The following is a 23627-nucleotide window of genomic DNA, read 5'->3' as shown; positions in this document are numbered from 1 at the left end:
ACGTCTGTTATGCAAGTAATTGGGGACTGACTTAACTGGCAAAAAAAAAAAAAAAACCATGACAGAGAATCTGTGATATTGTTCTTTTGGCCAAAAAACATGTCATTCATGTGCATGAGATTACAATGGTAGTTTAAAAAGTCTTTTATATTAGGGGGGTTGAAAAAAGATTAACAAATGTAAATATACATTTGTACAGGTGTTGAGTGAATGATAGTTAATAGTTCATGGAAAATAAATGAAAGGTAATTGAGAAAAAACAACCTCTAAGAAACAAATACAGCGCATTTCATAAAATGACGGATGAATGAAGGATCTGATGGAAGGGAAAGACAGAGGTAGAGAAATGCAAAGAGAGGCAGAGAGATGCAGACAAAATGAAAAACATTTGCAGGCTGCCCTGCCCCCTCATCACTCCATGGGGAACAAGGGATTATGGAAATGTATAAATGCAGGGGAGAGGGCGACTGACAGCCAGAGAGAGGAGAGAGAGAGAGAGAGAAATGAGAGAGCAAATAAGAGGGAGGGAGACAGTGCGATGCTATTGGTTGCCCGTTATAACATCAAGGGTGATAGAAATATTTCTCTCGCAGTCTAAGAAACAGAGGGTGAGACGGACAGACACAGTAGGCTAAGGAAACACATTCAGGTGTGTTCTTAAAATCTCTGGAAGTGATCCAAAAGAGGACTATAGGAAGGGAAATAAAGAGGGGGCGACCATGGAAAGGTGGACTAATTAACCCATGACTACCGAGAGCGATGGACATTTTTTCTTAAGAGCAGAAGATATTTCTAAATCAGAATATATGAGACTCAGCATGTAGACATTTAGCAGGTTTCGGTTTAAATTTCCTCTTCCCCCCCCCCCTCACCCAGAATTGAATAATTTATCCTGCGCATCAGCAGACAAATCTCAATGTTTTTGGAGAAATCTGGGGATGCGTCTGAGAGAAAGATGCTCAGCAGAGAATTCTGACATGGTGACGATCCAAATTGAAAGAGACGAGGAAAGAGTGGACTGTTCAGTGGCAGACACATCTCCAACAAGACACAGGTATTCTCTACTCGATATTAAGATTGGCAACGATATTAATACGTCCTTACTCAAATTATTATGAATATTGTACTCTTGTATTTGCAAGTCCTCTTCAGTGTGTGATATTGCCGTTGTGAGGATAATCCGTTTCATTCGATCATTTGAAAGTCGATACCAGTGTCTGTTGCCTCTCAGTTTGGTACATATTATTATGTTTAATAATTATTAAGTTATTTAATGATACAATTGTATTCCAAAATCACCAGATATTTGCATTGGCAGAATATAAGTCTCAACTATTTAATGTGCAAAGCAATAGCTTGTATCTTATCAAATTATTAGTTCCGTGCAGTGGTAAATAAATATTTTCCTCCAAAATCTTTGCTGTAAAATAATATATTACAATTACAACTCACTGGTAATCTGCAAACTATAGTTGTTTACACCTGTGTTAAATAGATAAACAGATAAATTGAAAGCCATACAACAAACTACTGAACTATCACAAGCCACAACCATCTGAGACAACAATCCTCACTGTTATCCAAAGACAGTCCTGTGCTTAATATCGACAAGAATCCTGTGCTTCTGCTGTCATAGCGTCAGTCAGACACTTTGGGGCTTGCGACACTGTGAAAAGCAGAAATGTGTAGGCTTTGTCTAAAGAGAAACTACATGGAGGAGGAGGAGGAGGAGACAGACATCTTGCCTGTCAGAGGCTGAAAAAGGAGCATTAGGCCAGTGACAAACAACTGTGGCTGTGAAAAGACTTCCTATATCAAAGCCAGCCCCCCCGCTGTCACAAATACAACAGAGACAACATGAGTGCAACCAGGAAAGCCAAGATGATTATTGATTTTTACTAAAACGGAGGGATCTGCCCTCCTGGACGACACAGACTCCGCTTGCATCGGAGGAGGAAACAGAAAATAACCTCCACTAAAAAGGAGGCAGAACCATAGCCAGAGAGATAGAGAGCAAGGGATTTCCCTTCCTCTCTCTCTCGACCCATCTCGGCATCATGCTGGCAGACTCAGCCATGGCATTCACCTTCGCGGCCTTCTGCTACATGCTCACCTTGGTGCTGTGCGCCGCTCTCATCTTCTTCGTCATATGGCAGGTGAGTAGCACTACGCACGCTGGAGCCACTGCACTCGCACTGAAACTAAAACAGGGGACACCAAGGGCCTGTGAGGGTCCACGCCGCATCACACGCAGGCAAGCGCAGGAGCGAAGCAAACACACAACTCCACAGGTGATGGCATTCATAAATGTGCCATCTGAATCTCAGTGTAATTATACGCGAGTGACATTCAGAAGTGTCGCTTGAAAATCCACCAAATAACGCTTTAAACATTAAGATGCAAAGTGATAATCGGTTGAAACAGACCACAGAGGATGTACATTGTTCTGAAAAACACAGGTTGTTAAATTCATTTGTGTTTTTCTTTGTCGTTTCCTTACAGCATCGGTATGCAACCTGCTTACATGCTGATGCTTTATCACCAGTATAATTCACCTGCGCTTTCCTGACGCTGACATATTCAAGAAAAAGACAGATTCCCACCAGCTGCATCCCTTCACAGAAAAGCCACTTAGTGACAATAAACAGTCCCTCAAACACGGTGTTCGCGCTTCAGCAAACTCCACAAAATGAGTACAGGGAGGCGGCAAAACACAATAATCATAAATCTGTCTACCAGGGTGTTGGGAATCTCTGCCTGCGGCATTTTGAGGGGAATTTGCAGAGATATCGATGGGCGCTGGTGCTCTCTGCTTGCTGGTTTACGCGGGTGCAGACAAAAACAAACACCAAAGCTTTGATCCCTGTCACTGGATCCATGGAGGCAGGAATAATGTGAAATATTAAACACATCATTATAAACATAAGACTTGAAATGACTAACGTGGCAATTGACTAAGTGGGTGAGACTACATATGAGTCAGTGAGTGTGCCTGTGTGTGGAAGAGACGGGTAGAAGCGCGTGTCTGGCTCAGCTTACAGCCATGTGATGGAAACGCTTATCAAGCCACGGCGATGTTCACCCCTTCCCCCATCTGCCTCCACCCACGGGTACGGCACCCCAATTCTCTCTGGCTCTCGACCAATCGCAACGTTTGTTCACAGCTACAGTAACCATGGAGCCCACACAGGGGCTCACCGTGTCGCCATGGAAACTGCATCTGTTTACAACAGAGCTAACGTTAAGTGTGCAGGGGGGGGGACGATGGGGAGCCTTCTAGAGGGAAATGACCTCCAGGACTGCTGCTATTTCAAAACAGATCTGGTGTCATTGTTAACAAATCAAATGCTTAACGGCAAAACGCCTGCTTTTTATTAGTTTTCAATGAACAGACCAAGTTGAGCGTTGCTGAAACGAACAGCAAAGCGGATGGCCTTTAACACTGAATTATTAGTACTCTCACAGAGCTATTAATCAGGGAGCTGTTCATACTCACCACACAGGGAGCTGACAGCAAGCTATCAGCTGATCACATCTACACAGTGACATTGCTATCTCTACAATTGTCAGGTGTGGTTCGCTGATGCAGGTGAAGGCAGGCAGGCAGGACTCAAACGCAGGATTCAAATTTCCAAAATGTGCTCTTTATTTAGCACAAAAACGAACAGAAGCCAAAGAACGTGCACCAACGATGGGTAGACATAGACAATGACGCGACAAGGGACAACAGGGCTTAAATACACAAGGGAGGTGCAGGTGATTGGACACAGGTGGAAGCAATCAGGCAATCACAGGACAGGAAGTGAAGCTCACCCAGAGACACGAGAGACAAGAAAACTACAAAATAAGACAGGAAGAGGACCCAAACCGTGACAACAGTGACTTTTAGTTTTATTAAAACGGACAAATAAACAAAATAGTACCACATTCTATACAGATCTCCAGCAATTCAAACAAAGCACATTGCTTAAGTCTTACAAATACATGCAATTTTGCCAAACATAACTTTGAATATGAACTGAATCGTGCCAGGTTATGATAAAATAAATGCATTTATTATTAGGAATTTGTTCTTTCGACAAATGTGGGTGTTTCGATGAACATTTCATCGTTTTCAATGTAAACTGCATGATCAGGCTTAATATGTACAGTATGTCACTTAAGAGGAGCTCCTTAGATAGTGAGAAACCACATAATGACACATGAATCACATCAGAGCTCATACACAGCACACAGCAAGAGCAAGGCAGTTATTACCTATCCACACATTCACTATGTACTTGTACAATGCAAATGTCGCTGCAGCTGCATAACATGAAGTGTGCATGCACTACAGTTCTAGGATAGTTATTACACTATTGCACAACACACGTGAGTATAGTTTATTACCAACTATGTTTTAGTTCCATGTACATGTATAACAGTATGTGCGTTTATTAGTGCTTGTGAGTAACTGTCTGTTATTTTTTAGATCATTGCATTTGACGAGCTTCGCACAGACTTCAAAAACCCCATTGATCAGAGCAATCCCACGAGAGCGGTAAGAAGCCTGCTGTTTCCCTTCTTTCAAGAACCATCAAATGCTTGGTGCACACAGAAATCCCAAGAAGAACATTCAATGATCTACGTGTAAATGCTTAGTAGAAAACTGAGGGTTCCACTCCAAAGATTTTGTGATGACCTTTAATTCGGCACTCTACATCTGAACTTTGTTTAAAGAACAAATAAATCTTTGTGCCTGTAACCTTACACAAAGGAAGCCACCCATCATCTTAAGGAAACAAGGCTTTCGAATTTATTTAGCTACATTAAGTCAACATTAAATATTCGTGAGAGAATTAATAGAATTTGTACTATTCTAAGCTTCCATCTGTAGCACCTATAAGTGTTTGCTTCGAATACTCATTTGTATGCAGATTAAAGCTTTTTTAAAGAAAGACGCTCATTTGTTTAATCTATTGAATGAAGGCTTTGTTTATATAATGAGATACAACAATAAGGAAAAGTGCAGATAAAAGGCTACAAATCAGTGTAAAAGACTAGTTACTAAATTCACATTTGAAAGAGCCTGTCTCAATCTTTTTTTGCAAAGCTGACAGCAGCTGTGAATGTCTTTTTCACAAGTTAGCTAATGTTCCAGCTCTAATGTGAGCCCACAAACCTACAAAGATTAAATGATGAGGAGTGGGAGAGGAAACTGTGAAAGCAGACTGTGGGAGTGTGGAGGCACGCCAGCTACAAGGGGGTGGACACAATAATTGCAACACCTGTCAAAGTCAATGTCAATTATCCTTTCACTCAGGTACAGATGAAATGCTAAGAAATTGTGAACATTGCAAGCTTCTTGGTAACAGCAAGGTTATCATTCAACTAACTGTCCACATACAAGACAAAAGCAGTACAATTCCTATTGATATAAAAAATTCTTACAAAACATTGTAACAAAAGAAACTAAAGACAAGTTGCCGAATCAGTTTTATGTTTAAAGTCATTGACAATGTATGAAACTTGGTAAAATAGCAAACTACAAAGTTTAACATCTTGACATTTCATTTATAAATTACAAGGCTGTTTGTCAGTGTGATCTATTCTTTTATTTTCTCCTGATACGCGATAATATTTGAATTTTTCTACTTATAGTCAGTTATTGCCCAGAATTTCATTTCATTTGTTCTGTATATTATGAATTGTCCAGTATTTGATTAGTCTTTGAGCGTATTTCCCTTGTTGGAACATAAAAGATTTGTAGTGAAGTGTCTGACCTGACAATAATCACGGCATGTGAGGGAGACTTTAGGCTGTAAAATCTAAGGAGTTACTGCAGAACAACAATTTCAAGTGTAATTACTATCATAAATTGTGCAGTTATGATAGCGGTAGATCCAGCGCTGAGCTCTTCGTGTTTCAAAACCCAGTGTTGCGGAAGGATGCCGTGCACAAAGCAAGCAAGAGGGAGATAACGACACCAAACACCAAACACACACACACACACCAGTGTCTGGCTTTGAGGCTGGATGTTGTAGATTCAGGGCAAAATCCACTTTGAGATCACCGGAGGGAGTTTGACTTTACGTCCACATTTTCATAAAATTTGCAGCCGGTGGCTCAGGCTGAAGGGAGCGGACAGCGGAGAGGCCTCAGTACTGGAAGCCATCGTCCTGTAACTAAGATTCCTCAATATATCACCACATCAGTGCGAGTGTCTTTCGAGTGTTTGGGTAAATACAGAGGCAACGAACCCCAGTGTGGTTTCCTCGAGCTAAACACATCTTCATGCTTATCTATTTGTGTTTCACAAGATAAATCAATCCAACTATTCAAACAACAATCCGTCAAGAATTCTCTGACTATTGCTACGTTTGACACAGATTAAATTAGGTCGATGAACTACAGCGAAACACCTCGTTTGGAGAGCCAAATCAAAGATCCCTCCAAGAGGCCACAAGCAGCTGGCTAGTATAAGATGGATGGTTTCATTTTTCAAACTGATCATTGAGCCCTCTCTCGTTGCCGCTAAAAGTCAATTAAAACTGCCATCCTCAGGGCAAAACGTCTGTTCCAAACACCCCGATGCTTAGTGCTCTAAACCCCATAATGAATGTGTTCTTGCTTAGTTTTGCTGAAAAGTATATATTTAGTGTTTGTATTTGAAAGCACTCACTAGGTCTATTTTTGTTGTATTATTATTATCATCATTTCTGCCTTAAGATTAATGTTCATGGGTAGACTATTCATGAATAGTAAAGAGGATGAAGGATCACAGGGATTGTTGATCAGCCTTTCTTTGTGTCAACAGAGGGAAAGGATTCTCAACATCGAAAGAATCTGCAACCTGCTCCGCAGGGTAAGTTCTAGTTATTCATTACCTGCTGATGGTGGATGACTGAAATAGATGTGCTTCAGACACGAGGAGGTCCATGCCGCACACTGTTCAATCCCCACAGCAACAGCTATAGCGTCACATCAATCACATGATGACCAAATGGCCCAATTCAAATGAATGTTTCTCAGTATCTGCTCCATGTGCAAATAGTGTTTGCTAACAATTTTCTACATATATTTGAAATGTTCTAATATGTCGCCATAACCAAACAAGTTATCTAAGCAACCTGAACCATCTCTGTCAAACTAGCCTCCAAAACCAGTACACAAAACTCTATTTGCACTCGTGACAGCAGCGAGCCGTGAGAAACATTAACCCCCTCAGTGTGAAAGTGTTTGCCTCACAGTGTGATTCTGGTTTAGTAGACTGTAGTTAAAAACCGAAAGTGCAACCCACCAGCGTTTCAGTGTTTTCCCATTGGTTGTTGAAGTGTGATTATTGATCACTGTGGCTACGTGCGGCGCTGCAGCCTGACTCCCTGCGTCTGCTCTGGTCAGTTGGTGGTACCAGAGTACTCCATCCACGGGCTCTTCTGCCTGATGTTCATGTGTGCCGGAGAGTGGGTCACGCTCGGACTAAACATCCCGCTGCTCTTCTACCACCTCTGGAGGTACATTCCCGTCGAAAGATGTGTGACAACCTTCTGGCGGTGCGGTGCCAGTGCGCGGGCCTAACGTCTCCGCCTTCCTCAGGTTTCTCCACCGGCCGGCTGACGGCTCGGTGGTCATGTACGACCCCGTCAGTGTGATGAACGCCGACATTCTCAATTACTGCCAGAAGGAGTCCTGGTGTAAGCTGGGCTTTTATCTACTCTCTTTCTTCTATTATCTCTACAGGTCAGTTCAAATTCACAATCTTCTCAATGAAGTTGAGTGAAATGAATGCTTTTTAGATGTGTTGCAATGTTTGATGAAGTTACTGCAAAAAAGCAGCACAATTACTTTTTTCTCCCAATGTTTCCGTCTTTTTTCGACCCCGGGTTATTTCCTGCTGAAGTATGGTCTACGCCTTGGTGAGCTTCTAACAGACAGGATATCTGATGGAATGAAAGGATGTATCTGTAAGTAGGACTAAGAGGAACATATGGGGACATCATTTCTTCCTCCACATCCTTCTTAATTACTGGCTTGGGTTTTCAAACGTTTGACCGTGGACAAAACGAGAAGATCAATCTGAGTGATAACGTGCGCTCGATCACACGGCTTTGACCCCGGAGACTGTCGTCAGACATTTGGACAAAGTGTCGAAAGATTGAAACTAAACAGAAAGAGGACACAGCAGGTGGTTTGCCTTTGACCAATTACACAAATTGACACTATATTTCTGAAGGGCTGGAGTTTTCCCTTGCTGCTCTTACTGATCCAGTCGTCAACTCACTGTGAAACTCCTATCTCTTAGGGGCGGGGAAACAAAATGACGTGTGTATTCGTTGATTTTAAATGTCCTAAAAGCAGGATTGTTTTGGTATCATTCCATGTATTTACGCTGATCGACACTTTACATTTCACACCACTTTTCTTGATTGGGTTATAGAATAACTATGATCAAGTTAAAATGTAAGGGAGAAATTCAAAGCACTGTAAGGAATTCAGGGGACAAGACAGGGAAAAGACTACACATCATGTTCCTTGATGCCAGCCTCGGCCCAAAGTTAAATTTCACACTGTCACAAAAACAAAGAATTAATCTTAAATTTGACTGCAAAGGTCAGTCCTTGTGTAATCTGAATTTAAAATAAGTATGTCCATTGCTGTATTAACATATTTTATGCTACAACTTAGGTTCATGCTTCCAAAGAGCTTCACGCTCAGACATTTAATGCCAAACGTTAATGTCTGAAAAAAACACATTGCACCAAATGAAGTCATTAACAGGAGTGAAAAGAATAAATGACGGCACAGTATCTTAATCTACATGAAAAGGCACTGTCTTACATCGACTTTATCATCCTGCCAGTAATTTTGAACTACAGCTTATTTATTATTTCCAGATGAAACTCGTTTGCATTTATGCTGTAGTCCTTTTTGCTCAGCAACCTTACTCTGATCCGAGGTAGAATATATAAATCGTATGTACAAAAAGCAATTAAAAACAGCAAACTATCAATGTGATATGATTAATAAGACATATCGATGCCGTGTTATTCAGTGTTTGTAACAACGTTGTTTGAAAATGTCAGATGAGACAATAATGACTCTTTGACGACTTTTTAGTTGATTCAGGAGTGTAAAGACATTGACATTGTCATTATAATACATCTACACAATCATTCAGCTTAATAAGGGACAGACGTAAGACGGTAATGATGCTGTTGACCAAGATTTGTAAACAAATGAAGCCTTTCCTCAGCTGGTGCTGCCTTTGCTATCACATGTTCATTATATTGATCTATAAGTAGATACGTGATGGTTGAAATGTGTAGTTTTAACATCCATAGACAAACAGAGTGTGATGTTTTTCATACGCCAGCTCCATGTGTGGTAAACTGTGGTGAGAACGTCTTAAGCCTAATGAGGATGTTACTCATTATGTCAGAAAATGTACTAAAAATCACAACTCAACATGAGCTTACATGATGATTTGACAATGGTTGTTTCACTTATATTGGTATTCATACTAATACTGTTTCGTTACTCTCATTCTTTAAATGACAAAATATATTCTGGAAAACTTAAATACAGAACAAAAACTTTAATAATTCACAAACATTTTAAATTTTAGTATGGTAATTTGTCAATGTAAACATATTTGTTACAGGTTAAACACAATTTCAATTGGAAGCAATAACAGATGCCAATATTAATTGGGCAATAGGGTCCGGCTGGAGGAGTAATTTTGTTTGTGTGTTGTTAATTAATCCCATGAAAGACTAAAACCAACAGTGTGTTCTTTACTTCTCTTTCTCGGGCAGCCCCAAATAAATTTGTTTTCTGCTAAGTGTAAATCTTTACAAACGTTCTTCAAAGTCAATAAGTGATTAAAACAGACACTTGTTTATTAGGAGACTAAAAGAGGAGCAAACAGAGCATTTCTTGGGTCCTGTTTTCAGCAGCAGATATTAGCAGCATATTTGCGGCATGATCATTTATTCCCGGGATTGATTTTCAAAAGTGTTAATAATTAAGGAACTTTTCCCCTAGTGTAAACTAGTACTCAATCACTTTGTTAACACGCACACTCATTTCAGACTATCATTTTATACAGGTCATGAAAACAGCATATCACCTTTTGATACTTCTAATTAGTCCCTATTCTGCATTCAGGTTTTAGGGGCATTCTTAGGACACAACGCCTTCAGAACATACTCAACGGGCGCCTTGCTGTTCAACGGCAGGTTCTGTGTGTTGTACTGATTGTTGTACATGAACAAACTTTCTTTACGACAAAAACACAAGCCCCCATTTTTGGATGTTTGCAAAGACCGGGAAGGAATGAAGGAGGGAGGCTTTGTATGCTCAATCGAACAAGTCTACACGGCATAATGTGGATCAGGCTTTTGCTACACATGCACTGTCGGTTTTGGTCTTTTTACGGGATTATTCACAACAAAAAAATAAATCTATAAATTATCAGAATGTTCATTATTGTCAAATGATGTTTATGGATCTGTAGTATCTGCTTCATACAGTGCATTACATATGCTTTACCTTTTAAGACAAATATCACAGCTTAACTGCAATAGATGATAAAAAGAAGTTTAGAAAACATTGTTTGCTCTGTGACACTGCAGTAGTTGCATTAAGAATGAATGAAATGCCAAATGTTATAAAAGCTCAGCACAATACACAGTTCTTATATCTATCACAGTCAGTTTAATGTCACTTTGGTACCAATGAAAAGTTTCGAGAAAACTTGTGGGATTAGAATCTCCACCAAATTGCAACAGCGCCGAAGCAACTTATAGTCTGTTACGGTTCCCGAAGACACACATTAGACAATACATACTGTGCCAAATGATGCTCCCATGTAGGTAATCAAGGACTCTAAAACCTCAAAACTTTGCCAACATTGTGAGTGTATGACAATCACTATTAAAGCACAGCAACATGTGGAAAAAAGGAGAAAACAGCTCAGTTGAATGTCATCATGTAGTTGCTCTAGACAAAGCATTTTAGAAAACTGTATTTAGGTATATCTATTTGTATCTGTCTTTTGTACATTTATCATCAATGTATGCTACAGTAAATTTGGTGGATTACTTTACATTTATTAGGTTACTCTATGATGTACAGTTAATAAAAAGCGATTCTCATGCCGTATTCTAATAAAACAGTAATGCCATTAAGATTTCTTGCTTGCTTCCTGCATGTCGAAGATCAGTAGTGTTTCCATCTGTGTTTTGCAGGCATGATGCTCCGCCAACGCCTGAGATGTATAGGGAAAGAAATGTATAACTGGGGGTTGTATGGGCAATTTATATGCAAGGATGCTGAGTGGTGCATTGGATGGAGTATAGAACACAAACTGCAGTATAAAAAGCTATCGAAAAAATTGCTTCATTTAGAAGTGGTCTCAGAGACTTTCACCCAAGCTCTTAAAAAGCACCAAAAAAACCGCCTCGCTGATGTGAAAAGAGCTTCGACTGGAGAGGAGGCAAAGAGAGGATGATAGCCTTTCAATACCGTCTGCGCCTCCAGAATACTAACATATGAAATTATAGAGCACTGGATGCCTATTGGCTTGCATAACAAAACTTACATCTCCACAGTAAGAGATTACTGGTGAACATGTCACTGCAGCTGTTTTACATCACATTCAACATTTTCTGCCAGCTGAATGCTCAGCTGCATTATCTTTTTCCTGGCTTCAGAATAAAAAAAGAGAGACTGCAGAAAGAGCATGTCTCTAAATGGCCACAGGGAGTCATTTGTAGGGTCTGGGAGGCTTGCTGGATTATAAGTAGTCTAAATAATGATTCAGACAGAAAAGTGCAACAATGAGGCTTCGAGCTGGCGTTCCCCCTCCGTTTGAAAAGGACATATCATTCCCTGTCCGTTCGCTGTCACCATGGAAACTACATTGTATTAGAGATTCCGGTTGACTCACTATGAGGCTCTCACACACACACTCAAATCCAATACATAGCTTTTCTGCGCAATGCATTCTTTTAAAATTTCACATTCGATCACTTACACATAAAATATAATCAATGTACGTAGTCATGGCGACCAAAACCGTAAGGCTTCTGTGCCGAACACCTGCAAGATGCTCGCACCGAAACAACTCTTTGCTCACTCATGAGACACGATTCTCATGCCATGGTTCACGCTGTTCACACTCCCTGGCTCTTCCTTTCTCAGCACTCTTCACCACTATAATTGTCTCAACTCCTTTGCCCGCTCTCCTACGTCTCTGCTCTCAGAGAGATGTTACCATGGAAACTGGTTGAAAACTGATGGGCCTGAAACGTCACAATTGGCATACACATTCAGCAAGTGCACGCACACATGCAGAGGCGGTTGCGTCTGGACACAAACACACACACACATTTTGCTCATTCATTATTATGCACGACACTCCAGAATGTTGCATATTATTATTGCTGTATGGACATGGGTACATAGAGGAAGACCACAAGGACATACTGTACACTGACTAGGTTACTGACAGCAACAAGAACATGATTCTGAGAAGTGACAGCATATCAACTCAAAGGTGGAACATTTTACTACAAGAGATAGATAAAGATGAAGACAAGACATTGTTGGATATAGATAGATGAATAGACAAGATAATAGTTGAGTGGCACACTAAAAACAACAGAATGTATTTATTTAATCATTTTGTACAGACCGTTCTGTGGCGAGTTTGAAACAACCTAAATTATAAAATAACCACCTTGATCACAAATAAAACAGTTTTCCTAAATATTTCTCTTGCTGAAGCTAACAGATTTTAGATGTATCGCCCCAAAGTAGGAAAGAGGAACAGGTGTACTTTCTTAACAATTGCTGATTGTGTCCAACAGTATTATAAATACACATTTGTCAGGTAATTGTCAGTCCTTAAAGAGACTTGAGCGTAACTTGAGCCAACTCAAGACATCCAGAAAAGAACCAAAACTCAGATATCCATCCCTTCATCTATCTTCAAAGCCGCTCATCCTTCATACAGGGTCGCGGGGGCAGGAGTCCATCCCAGCTAACATCGGACGAGAGAAGTTTAAAAAAATGCCAATAATGAATAAAAACGAGGCACCATGGCAAGAGTAGCGAGCACATACGTAAATCAATAACCTGACAATCCTCTTCAGGACTAGAAAACATCAACACAGCAAACATTACATGATAGGTATAAACAATATACATTACGTTGCCTAGCAGTGTTGACTTTCTCTTTCGTAGAGTGATGCAATCATCACGGTTGTTTGTATCATTTACATTTGCATAATGCTTAAAAAGAAGATACTCTACGTTTTGTGGACAGAAAAGTCTTCCTCTGCCCAGGTTCCCTGCTGTTCATTCTCAAAGATGTATGATCTATCTTTGAATTCTCCACTTATCTGTCTCAGTAAAAGCAGACGACTCAACATGTCTGCCCACCAATAACTAATCCACTAAACTCGCTCCCACTCCAACCAGTCCACCCGTCCTGTCTGTCCCAGACTCTGAGACAGTCTTATCAGGCCCAAGACTTTAGTGAAAGATGATGCAGAAATGATACTTGTCCTGTAAAGTAAAATTGCTACTTTCATTTGAATGGTGGTGCAACAACGGTGATGAAAGAGGATTTATCATGATAAGCCACCATGTACCACATACTGTCACAAAATATAGAATCATTTTCACACAAAACTATTCAACATTCAAATAACTATCGAATGAGAATATCAATAATATTACATTTTGCCGTTTCCTAACAGAAGCATAAAGTGTTACAATAACAAAACAAAAACAGAAGAAAAATACATATTTACATAAAATATAATATTATGTATTAATTCAGCATGAAGCCATGCTGAATTAATACATAATATTATAATAACATACCACAATGTCATTCCGAATTAGCACTTAGGGTACGAAACACGACAAAAAAGAGCTTACGTGCTAAGTAGGCGAGGTCAGGGGCCAACTGTACGGTAAATGGGCTTAAAAGGTGAAAATGAAGGTGCACATCAGCAGGGAGCTCTGTCGTCTGTGTGGGCACCTCGCTGCGATGTGACAGCAATTTCATCTGCAGTGCAAACGCAGAGGGATTTACATTTTGATTTGCCACTTTGATTTTGGACTGGCTGTTAACATAATAAATGTTACAAGGGAAAAACAGACTTGTTTTCTCGACCTTGCCTTGTTTTTGAAATGCCATGTGAACCAATTGAATCGGCCGTAATAACCAACCTAAGTAAGCACCTATTAAAAAAAACGGGTCCGTTAACAATATAACCACCTGGCATCCACAGAGTGAAACAACCTTCTCTGCTCCCAGGCTTCGGGATGGAGCACTGCTTAAATGATGATTGAGGCCATTTAGTTGTGCTAATGCAGCCCGCAAACTAATTTTTCCTTGGGAGTCATTCGGAACATTTGCAAATTCAAAGCTGAAGACTGAGAAGAAGCCTACAAGCTGGTGGGATGTCTGCTATTAAGACTGTAATCCAGCAAGACAATACATTCAAAGAGCCTGATGGTGACAGGTTGTAAGAGGTTGTTATAAACTTACACAGCTATTGGTTTTTCTTCACAGGTTGAAAAGACATTGATTCTGTTCTTCATATACAAGCTTTTGAGCTCATTCATATTAACTAGGGCCGGGACTCGATTAAAAATATTAATCTAATTAATTAGACGCTTTGTAATTAATTAATCAAAATTAATTGCATTTTAATTGCATAAATATTTGACCTGAGAACAGTGAGAAGTAATTTTTTTCACATGGATTTTTATTTTTGTTCAACCAATTCCAGCAGACAAGTGTAGCAATAGCATATTTAGAAATATAGTACTTTCAGAAATTCAGGTAGCCTATAGGTAAGTAGACCTGTAAACTATGTTTTTTTAAGTAGACCAATACTTTCAAGTACATTCAGAACATTGGTTATTTTTTCAGACGTGGACTTAGTTACCCTGGTCCTTAAACCAGTCATCTGGTGCAGTGTGGGTTGGGTGTGGGTCCTCGTACGTCCACGCTAGCTGCTAATTGTTTTGCGTTGAGGTGATACTTGAGGCTCGATGTGAATTCCTTGTTGCACAGCTTGCACACAACCACGCTCTTATCGACGCTTCCATCCGTGTGTTTATTATAATAAGATTTCCCATTCACGGGGCCAACCGACACAGTCTCTTCAGCTTCTTCGTTCATGTTCACTGTGGTTTGTTGTTGTCTGAAGTCATGAACGCTAGTTGGTGCTCCAGTATAATCGGTCCTCCGAAACTCATCCACTGAGAAACGTTCCGCGGTGCAAAAGAAAAGTGTAAAAATGCGTAAAAAAAGTTTAATGTGTTATTTTTTGTGTAATTAATTAATCTTAATTCACATTGTAATTAATTAATCCTAATTAACGTGCTAAAGTCCCGGCCCTAATATTAACACAATATTTTTTGTGTTTGGTCAGAGACTCTAATATGGGCAATTACGATACATGATCAAGTGTTTGTTTCTTATTTTTATTTGTTCAACGTATTTCCCCCATACACACAAAAACAACAAACGGCCATGGTAATATTCTTTGACCCATTCTTATCCATTAAAATAGGTTCTACTGTGTACAGGGAAATGTATTTTCTTTTTCTGGATTGAAGATTTTCTCAAGTTTATCACAATATTTGAGGTGAATGTACTCATAAGACTCTGCTTAAGCTGAACCAAAGTCCAGTGAATGCAGACTGATACACAAATATCAGTTTCCTCTGAGGTTTTAAAGCAAAGCCGTTTTTTAAATTACGAAATCCCTGCAGATACCCAGTAACTGAACTGTGTAATATATTGTGGTCTGCAGAAGTGGAAAAGAATATTCTTATTTCAAGTTATTGCGGAATGTGTGATGGGTAGTTTTGGTCCCATTCCCCCTGTTTGCTTTCCTGTTCAGTAGATATAAGGGAAGATCCTGTAGGGGACACGGCGACAGTAGGTGTCCCAAGCGAGTCCGTATTTGGCTCTGCACTGTCTCTCATCGCGGTCCTCTCGGTGAATCAGCAACACAGTGAAATATATCACATAGAAGTAAGGCAGAAGATGGGAGAATCCTACAGAAAAGACAGAAATGCATAGCAGGAGTAAACACAACATAATGACAAGTGCACACCTTCCTGTACATGTAGCTGTACATTATCTTTTCTTACTGCATTATACAAGAGCCCTGCAGTGAATTCTGGTTTCATTAAGCTCATAATGTTTCTGGTGTTGATTCACCTCAAGGGTCATTTTTTGTAGGTGTAGAATGTTTTTCAGAAAAATGTTTTAGCCTTTCAGTCAAGGTCTGGATGTTCCTATTTCTCTGTGCAGGTTTCATACCTCTTTTTCTTTTTTAAAATCCATAATTTAGTTGGTTATGACTTTTGCAATGGAAATGAAGGCAGATTCTACTGTACATCTCAATTACAAAGGCAGCTCCACCATGAGTCACATTTAGTTTGAATAATGAGCAGAATGTGTCGGCTGGAACTAAAGTCTGACAAACTCCATTTGAGGGAGTGCGTTTTCGAGGGAATATATGGCAGCGTACAGAAGAACAAAGACCACACTTTGTTGCTGCCTTTATTGCTTCTGCTAAAAAAAATAGTGTTTACTTATCTAAAAAGGGAAGGAAGGAAATACAATGCTTTCCTGGAGGCAACCAAAGTGTCTTGATAGCGCAGTGTATCTGAAGATATTGGCTGATTTGTACGTCTTACTGTGTTAATTTGTCGCTGTAAAAACTGTATTTTCATAGCTACTTAGTTACTTGCATGTGGACTCACACACATCGTAATGATGTGACAGTCCCCCCAAGCTTTCAGGCATATTTCAGTTAATTGTTTTGATTGTCCAGCCTGCAGCTTTATTGTATTTGGTTCAGCCTCACTGCTCTGATAATGGGGTTTTCAGCCGCTTCGTCCATCTGTTTTCAGTGGAAAGCTTTAGAAACCCACTGCACACTATTTGCACAACATTTAACAACAGACGCACACTAAGCTAAGCCTGGAGCATTTTGTGTCTGGTTGATGGACGGGATGATTTTAGACAAACAAATAACAGAATGGTCTAAATCTGATTGAAAAAGGGCACCAAAGAAACAAACCCCTGCTTTCAAATGCTATATGAACCAAATGGCTCGGCCATGTAACAGACCATTACCAAAGATGCACTCATTCATAAGCACCAACTCAAAAATAACTCCCCCAATGGAAAATTATGCAACTTAAAATGACCTTTTCAATCCCGGTGTGAATACCGATTTTGGGCTTTGGCTGTCAGACAAAACGAAGGGTTTTATCAATAAGTGTTATGGCTCACTGTATGCAAAACATGTCTTCTAGAGGATTTTAAGCATTCCTACCACATGGCAGGGACCATGCCAGAGCCATGAGGAGGTCACCGAGGTAATTGGGATGTCGGACGAGCCCCCACCAGCCAGACACCAGCAGACGTTTCCCTGTTGCTGTGGCGATGGTCTCCAGTCCTGCAAGTGGAGAACGGTGATATATAAAAGGTGCAAGAAGTGCAAGTCCTTCACATATCAACACCCACTTCACTCTGTTATATACAGCATGTGTTGGGACACATAATCATACGTGAAAGAGTGCAATGTGGGAGTATTTGTCTTGATTCAGAAAACACCAGCTTGAAAAGGGCCACAGTCTTGAAAGATGACTGACTTGCAACACTTGGATGTGTGGGGTCTCGTCTGAACTGGTTCTTCTGTGAGTTGGATTTTCTGAAAATATAATATCCAATACCTGATGGCAAAGAGATAATTGTCAATGTTGCGATCTTTAACCGGCACACACAACATATGGGAGATGAACATTGATTACCATTCAGTGCTATAATGGTTAGTGATCCGAGGGAACTAAGCGCCTGCGGGTGCTCAACAAGGAAGGAGGCCTGCAGGCCGTATGTGAAGGGAACCCAGGCCAGGTCGCCGAAGACCAACATGAAGCCAAAACCATCATGCACAATGTCCATGGTTGTCAGAACAGCCTCCTGTATTAAAACACACGGGATAAAGTAGTAAAAAACACTAATGAAGTTATAAGGATCTCTCACCTTGTGGTGTGCCATTTATTTAACATGTGCAAGGCCAGAAATGGTAATATGTGTATGGCTTAAGGATGCTCAGTACTCACCTCATTCCACAGAGCATCTGCCACATACAGCAGCTGGAAACTGTTGACCAGCATCATGGCGAGTGAGGGGGAACCGCGAAGCTCCACCTCTTTCATCATCATGCCAAGGTTAATGACCACCTGAGAGGTGAAGTGAATACTGATGAACAAGCCCTGCAACATTTTTTAGCTTCACTTGCCAAGTATTGAATGCCAAATTCATTAAGTGATTAACTGGATGCAAACAAAAATTCACCGACATGGGAAACATCAAACACACAACAAACAATGAGACAACAAGAAGACTTGCATAAAAACTGCAACCCAACACAAACATTCAATCCAGAGACAATAGCCTAATACTAAGTGGCCTCCTAATTAGGTTCCTATTTAGATCTAAAGCAATCCAATACATCAGCACTAACATAAATAATTCATCTGCTATAATAACTGCATTGTTGGATTTTGCGAACATGACAAGTGTTCCCATGTATATGCCCCTCCTCATGTATGTAAATAAGGAGGAAAAGAAATCACTTTTGACTGTGAACTCAGGAAAAAACATTACTTGAAGTTACACATTTCCAAAAATGTCACTAAAAACTGAATATGATAGGCTTCGTTAAAACAGAATTCATGGGACAGCTGTTGCTGTATGGACTTGCATGGGTTGCACAGACTAAAGTAGCTACGCAGGGAACGTTACCATTAAATAAAAAAACAAGTCTATAAAAATGGACAGAGAGGGTAGAGTTTATTTATGCAAAGTGTGTGCATTACGATTCTGATGCATCCATGACTGCAGGTTGTTAAGTTTGCCATGAGAACAAAGTGTTTTTTGTTTTTGTTTTAAAGGTCAAAATGTTGAAATTATAACTCAACTCATCTCTTCTCATGATTAGCTCAAAAATAATACTTTCCTGAATTGATCATTATTGTAAGACATATTGTTCTCCCTGCAGTATAAAATGATTTATCTTTCCCGGATCTAACATATCACACATGCATAATGCATGAATCAACATTTAATACTCTATTGAGAGTATTGAGAGGCTCGTTATTGGTTTATTTATGCATGTTTTTAAAGCACTAAATAATTTAGAATTATTAGCCCTTAAAATGTCATTTTCAGCAATTGTAAAATGTTCAAAGTTAAAAGTATATCGTTTAAACATTCAACAGGAAACACACATCTCCCACACACTGTCTGTAGCCAGTTGGTAAAAGCTGTTTCTGTCCTCTCCTACGCACCTGGCTCCAGAACATTCACATGTGCAAAGGTTTTACTGTTTATACTGTGAACGCAGAGACAAAACAACTTGAATAAAGGACTTAGTATCTTGACAATTTCCAGAATGACTCACTCCTTTTACTGTCTCTTAAGATATTTTTTTTCGGACTAGTGAGGATACAGAGTAACCTGCTGTAATCTTCTATATTTCGCCTCGTGATTCTGACTCAAACATAAATGATCAAGCCTGCCCTGAAACAAATGTCTCACTGTGTCAGGTCATCAGGGAGGAAGGCTTTTGATTCTGACTGCTAATTATTGTGGAAGATTAGTGGAGAGCTACATTGCCACCTGCTGGTTGGTGGGCTCTCTAAAACAAATCAAAAAATTATCTTTGTATTAGAAAATAACAAAGGCTTCATTTCAGCTTTTAGAAATGACGACTTAACAAAGTTTTACAAAACAAATAGAAAGTGAATTGACAGTTCACCGCTGCAGATTAACTCACCCAGCCAATCAGACCCGGTCTGAGCTCACAGAAATATTTAAAGTCAAAGTTTCCAATCCGGGGGTTCAGCTCCCGTCCGATGAAGAAGTCATAGAGGGGATTTCCTAGACAGGACGGAGGAATGGAGGCTACAATTAATCCACAGGATAACAGGACAAAGTAATTCTGTGCTTTCAGTGCGCAGGAACAGTACATTTACACATCATTTTAACATTAATGAGATCCTCACCACCTTATTGATTAAATATAAACCAGGGTTTTGTATGTATACATATTGTTATCCACACTGACGGCTCTATTCAAAGGACATATTTATCATCAGGTGTCATTAAATCTGGTATTAAAATTGTCATTTATTGCTTTCTACCCTTTTAAAGAACTACCTTACACGGAAGAACAGTAATGAAGGCCGGAAAGCATTTGTATTTTCCATTTTGTTTCATCTTACAAAATGCTTGCAGCTGTGTGAGGCCGTACTTTGAGCTAGATGTTCACGCTGTCATTATATTAATATGCTCACAATGACTACAAAAACACTTAACACAGAGGAGGCATACCATTAGTTTTAGAATTATTTAAGCAGGTATATATCTTCATCTCTTTAGCCCATGACTTCTTTTATTCAGCTTTCTCAAACCTACATTTGGTTAAAAACACCATTTACCACTTGATTAGCTCCATGTGAGCTGAAGCACCATGAAGTTATAGTGTGGCACCGGCACCACAATCTTGTTGTAGCCTTGCTGTTTGTGTACTTTCAAAAACTAAGATCAAACTTAACCATCAGCTAGCAGAAACTGTTCTCTGGGTTTTTTGCCTTCAGAGGCTACACGGTGGAGCAGGTGGGTCAGCTTCCTCGACAAGAGGATTCACTCGATGCCCGCAGGCTCCTGAAGAGCTCGGCCGTTAGATAATTACTCACAGGAATACCAAAACTATCCAACAACAAAAGAGGCCTGCGAATGCACACTAGGAACTATTATAAAACAGTAAGACGGATGCATCCTTTAGTGGTGAACCTCCCCTCTCACCTGTGTTTCCCCCCAAAGCAAGAGCATGAGACGGAACCCAAAAGGAGCGGATGTAGAGGTAGATGGAGAACAGGAATGACAGCGCTATTGCACACACTGCTAGAGGCAACAGCAGCTCAAACAGAGACCCCAGCGGAGCCCCGAGCGCCAGTAATAACATCAGCAACACGCCGCTGACGCACAGGCCATGAAAACCTGAGGGAGAGAAACAAACTAAGCTAAATGCTGCAGCCGAGGGGAGAAGGATGAACAGACACACACAGGCAGGTTTTAAAAGAAATGTAAAAAAGTTGGAAGTGATAAAACTTCTGATTGTGTAACTAAAGTAAACTTTAGCTCAGGGTCCCACTTGCTTGAAAGGGTTAAGAGGCCAAACTAAAAGATACATAAAGAAACATGACTTTCGGATCCTCCTGGGAAAAGTATATCAGCAGGTAAATTGCGCTGCAGCAGAGAAAAACAAATGTGAAAAAACACATAAACTGTGAAATATCCAATGATATAATGATAAATAATGATAAAATTAAAACAAATAATGTGCTGCAAGGCTCATGTTTTTTAAAGATCAGTAATGTATGTACCATTTATGGGATACTTGAGGCGCGTTCCATCCCTCAGCGCTAATCCTTGCGACACCTGCAGGTAAATTCACTCATTTTGAATTTGAACAAATTAAATATTGAAATAAAAACCTGAACAATTGAATGCGACATTAAATCTCTTTTTCATTATTTAAAACAATTGTCGTTTATTACTTTCTATCCACAGTGTCTCCTCTAAGCTCTTATATGCACTCAAAATATTTTAGCCAAACGTAGCACTTCATTTGATGTGTTCATAACCAAAGCCGGTGTCACTGGTAATTTAACGAGTCTTACCTTTCCTAGCGGCATCGCGTAGAGGAGGCCATGCAGAGCAATCCAGCCCAGCAGAAGAACGGGGGCCACAGGGTCCCATAGCTGGTCAGTGGAGGGGACGGCAGGGGGCCACTGGAGCAAGCTGGCCCCAGGGGATCGGCTCACACTGATCAGGAACAGCACCGTCAGCGGGAGAAGGACGGGTATGCATACGGCACCTGGGAGGGATTGTATATTAGCAAGTGGGATAAAACCCTGACTATTATCGCTGAGCAGAACTACTGTGACGCAATAAAGAGACATCACTGGGAAAAAGTAATAGTGGGGCAGAGTGGGACTATGTACTGTACCAGATAGCAAACGTGGGGTACAAAATAAATTAAATAATGAATCCTGTTGAATCGCTGCAAAGTAGCAAAAAGTCAGCGGTCACGTTCAGTTCAGTCAAATGTGAAATATTAACTGTCCACAATGACAAATCTTATTTGGTTTGTTGTGTTGATTCATAATTAAAGCTGTGTTGAACAGTCTCCTTCATGCTATGATCTTGACATCAGTAAGTTTAATTTTTTATTTCTATTGTAACAGAGCTCTTATGAAAAAACAAATATCCTGAGACAGTGTCTCTGTATCACAATTAATAAATGAGTACTAATGCCAGCAGTAAACCTCCTTGTCATTCAGCTCTTCCTTTTGTTCACTAGGAAGTACGTGCAGCTCTTCAGTATCGTAGTAGTGTGAGCAAGTGGCAAGCACATGACGAAAGTACATGAATATATACATGACATATTTTAGGCTTAGCTGCAGCATAGTATCAGTGCCGAGTTTGTGGCATGGAGGGAGTAGGCAAATGTCCTGAATAAAATGATTAGTTGGTGGCTGCAAAAGGCGATGAGACCTGCTGTGCCTCACCAAGGGTTCCTCCAAATTCCCTCTCTGTTTCGTGTAAGGATCTGTGTTTGAGAGCTTGACTGTTTGGCCTCATTATTGGTCCCCTGTGAAAATAATCAAGAATTAAGATCAAAATTAAGACATTTCGGGAAGTAAAATAATTGTAATTAGATGGAAAATACAATTGGCACAAATGACAGGAGGAAATAGGCATCCTTGTTAATGGCAATTTTTAACAATGTTCTGTAGTTACAACCTGAGATTACTTATTTTAAATGTATATTATTATGTTATACTATTATGTATTAACAGCTAAAGTTGACTTTGGCTTTGCTAGGATTTACATAGAAATGTCAAACTGTGAAAGAAGTTTTCTTGTAGGACAGAGGAACAGATGTCGACTCGCCAACAGGTGATACCATTTCATTAGTTCAACGCAGCATCAATTTACCCGATAACGTTAAATGCCAAACTTAAAGCACATCAGTTAAAGAAACGTGGACTGTGGAAACACGTTTTAACTTTTATTTTTTCAAAGTCTGTGAAACAATGTGGATGTGCACTTTAGGGTTGTATTGCAGTGTTATTACATCGTGTTTGGAATTGTAACCCAGAGAGACAAAGTTCAGGTTGGTTCTTGGGTGTCCGAGCGGCTACACTCCTGATATGAGACCAGAGGTCGTTTCAGTTTACTGTCCATTACCTGTGGATTATCGAAACGCGAGAGAAACGATGGCTTTCCAATCAAAATACAGCTCAATCCAAAAAACCCAAAGCCGTGTGTCTTGTAACAAATGAAGCGTCTTACCGGTGTAAAGCACGGAGGTGTGTAGACGGGACTGGGATGGTTTTCCAATCGATCCGACCATCCAGCAGCCTGCAGATGGAAACGCCCCCGAAACACGGTGAATAGCAGGAAACTGCCTCTAAGCCAATCGGATTCTTCCGTGGTTATCAGAAGAGGGTGGGTACAAGAGGGT

At 40.1% G+C, this 23627-nt stretch overlaps 2 protein-coding genes across 4 annotated transcripts; one reads left to right on the top strand and one right to left on the bottom strand.

The window, feature by feature from the left end:
• The first annotated feature begins 533 nt into the window (after window positions 1-533).
• cnih2 (cornichon family AMPA receptor auxiliary protein 2) lies at window positions 534-11164 on the top strand. 2 transcript variants are annotated; one of them, XM_037467443.2, is made up of 6 exons: window positions 535-2156; window positions 4472-4540; window positions 6797-6844; window positions 7381-7493; window positions 7576-7719; window positions 7880-11164. In XM_037467443.2, the coding sequence occupies exons 1-6, from the start codon at window positions 2058-2060 to the stop codon at window positions 7905-7907; spliced, it is 501 nt and encodes a 166-aa protein (XP_037323340.2). In that variant the 5' UTR covers window positions 535-2057; the 3' UTR covers window positions 7908-11164. The 2 variants fall into 2 exon arrangements, with proteins under 2 accessions (XP_037323339.2, XP_037323340.2); XM_037467442.2 differs by having other exon boundaries at window positions 534-2156; window positions 7576-11164.
• Window positions 11165-14747: 3583 nt separating this feature from the next.
• Window positions 14748-23576, bottom strand: tm7sf2 (transmembrane 7 superfamily member 2). Of its 2 annotated transcripts, none has more exons than XM_037467235.2 (11): window positions 23351-23432; window positions 22669-22751; window positions 21778-21974; window positions 21481-21535; window positions 20900-21094; window positions 19869-19972; window positions 18151-18270; window positions 17839-18007; window positions 17596-17760; window positions 17361-17483; window positions 14748-16068 (listed from the first exon to the last, which is right to left on the bottom strand). In XM_037467235.2, the coding sequence occupies exons 2-11, from the start codon at window positions 22739-22741 to the stop codon at window positions 15908-15910; spliced, it is 1362 nt and encodes a 453-aa protein (XP_037323132.2). In that variant the 5' UTR covers window positions 22742-22751; window positions 23351-23432; the 3' UTR covers window positions 14748-15907. The 2 variants fall into 2 exon arrangements, with proteins under 2 accessions (XP_037323132.2, XP_037323133.2); XM_037467236.2 differs by lacking the exon at window positions 23351-23432 and adding an exon at window positions 23456-23576 and having other exon boundaries at window positions 14751-16068; window positions 17680-17760.
• Window positions 23577-23627: the final 51 nt, after the last annotated feature.

The sequence above is a fragment of the Pungitius pungitius genome, chromosome 16 (genome assembly GCF_949316345.1).
Source record: "Pungitius pungitius chromosome 16, fPunPun2.1, whole genome shotgun sequence".
NCBI lineage: Eukaryota > Metazoa > Chordata > Actinopteri > Perciformes > Gasterosteidae > Pungitius > Pungitius pungitius.
The sequence above is the reverse complement of the archived record's forward strand: the minus strand, read 5'-3'. Positions and strand labels throughout refer to the sequence as shown.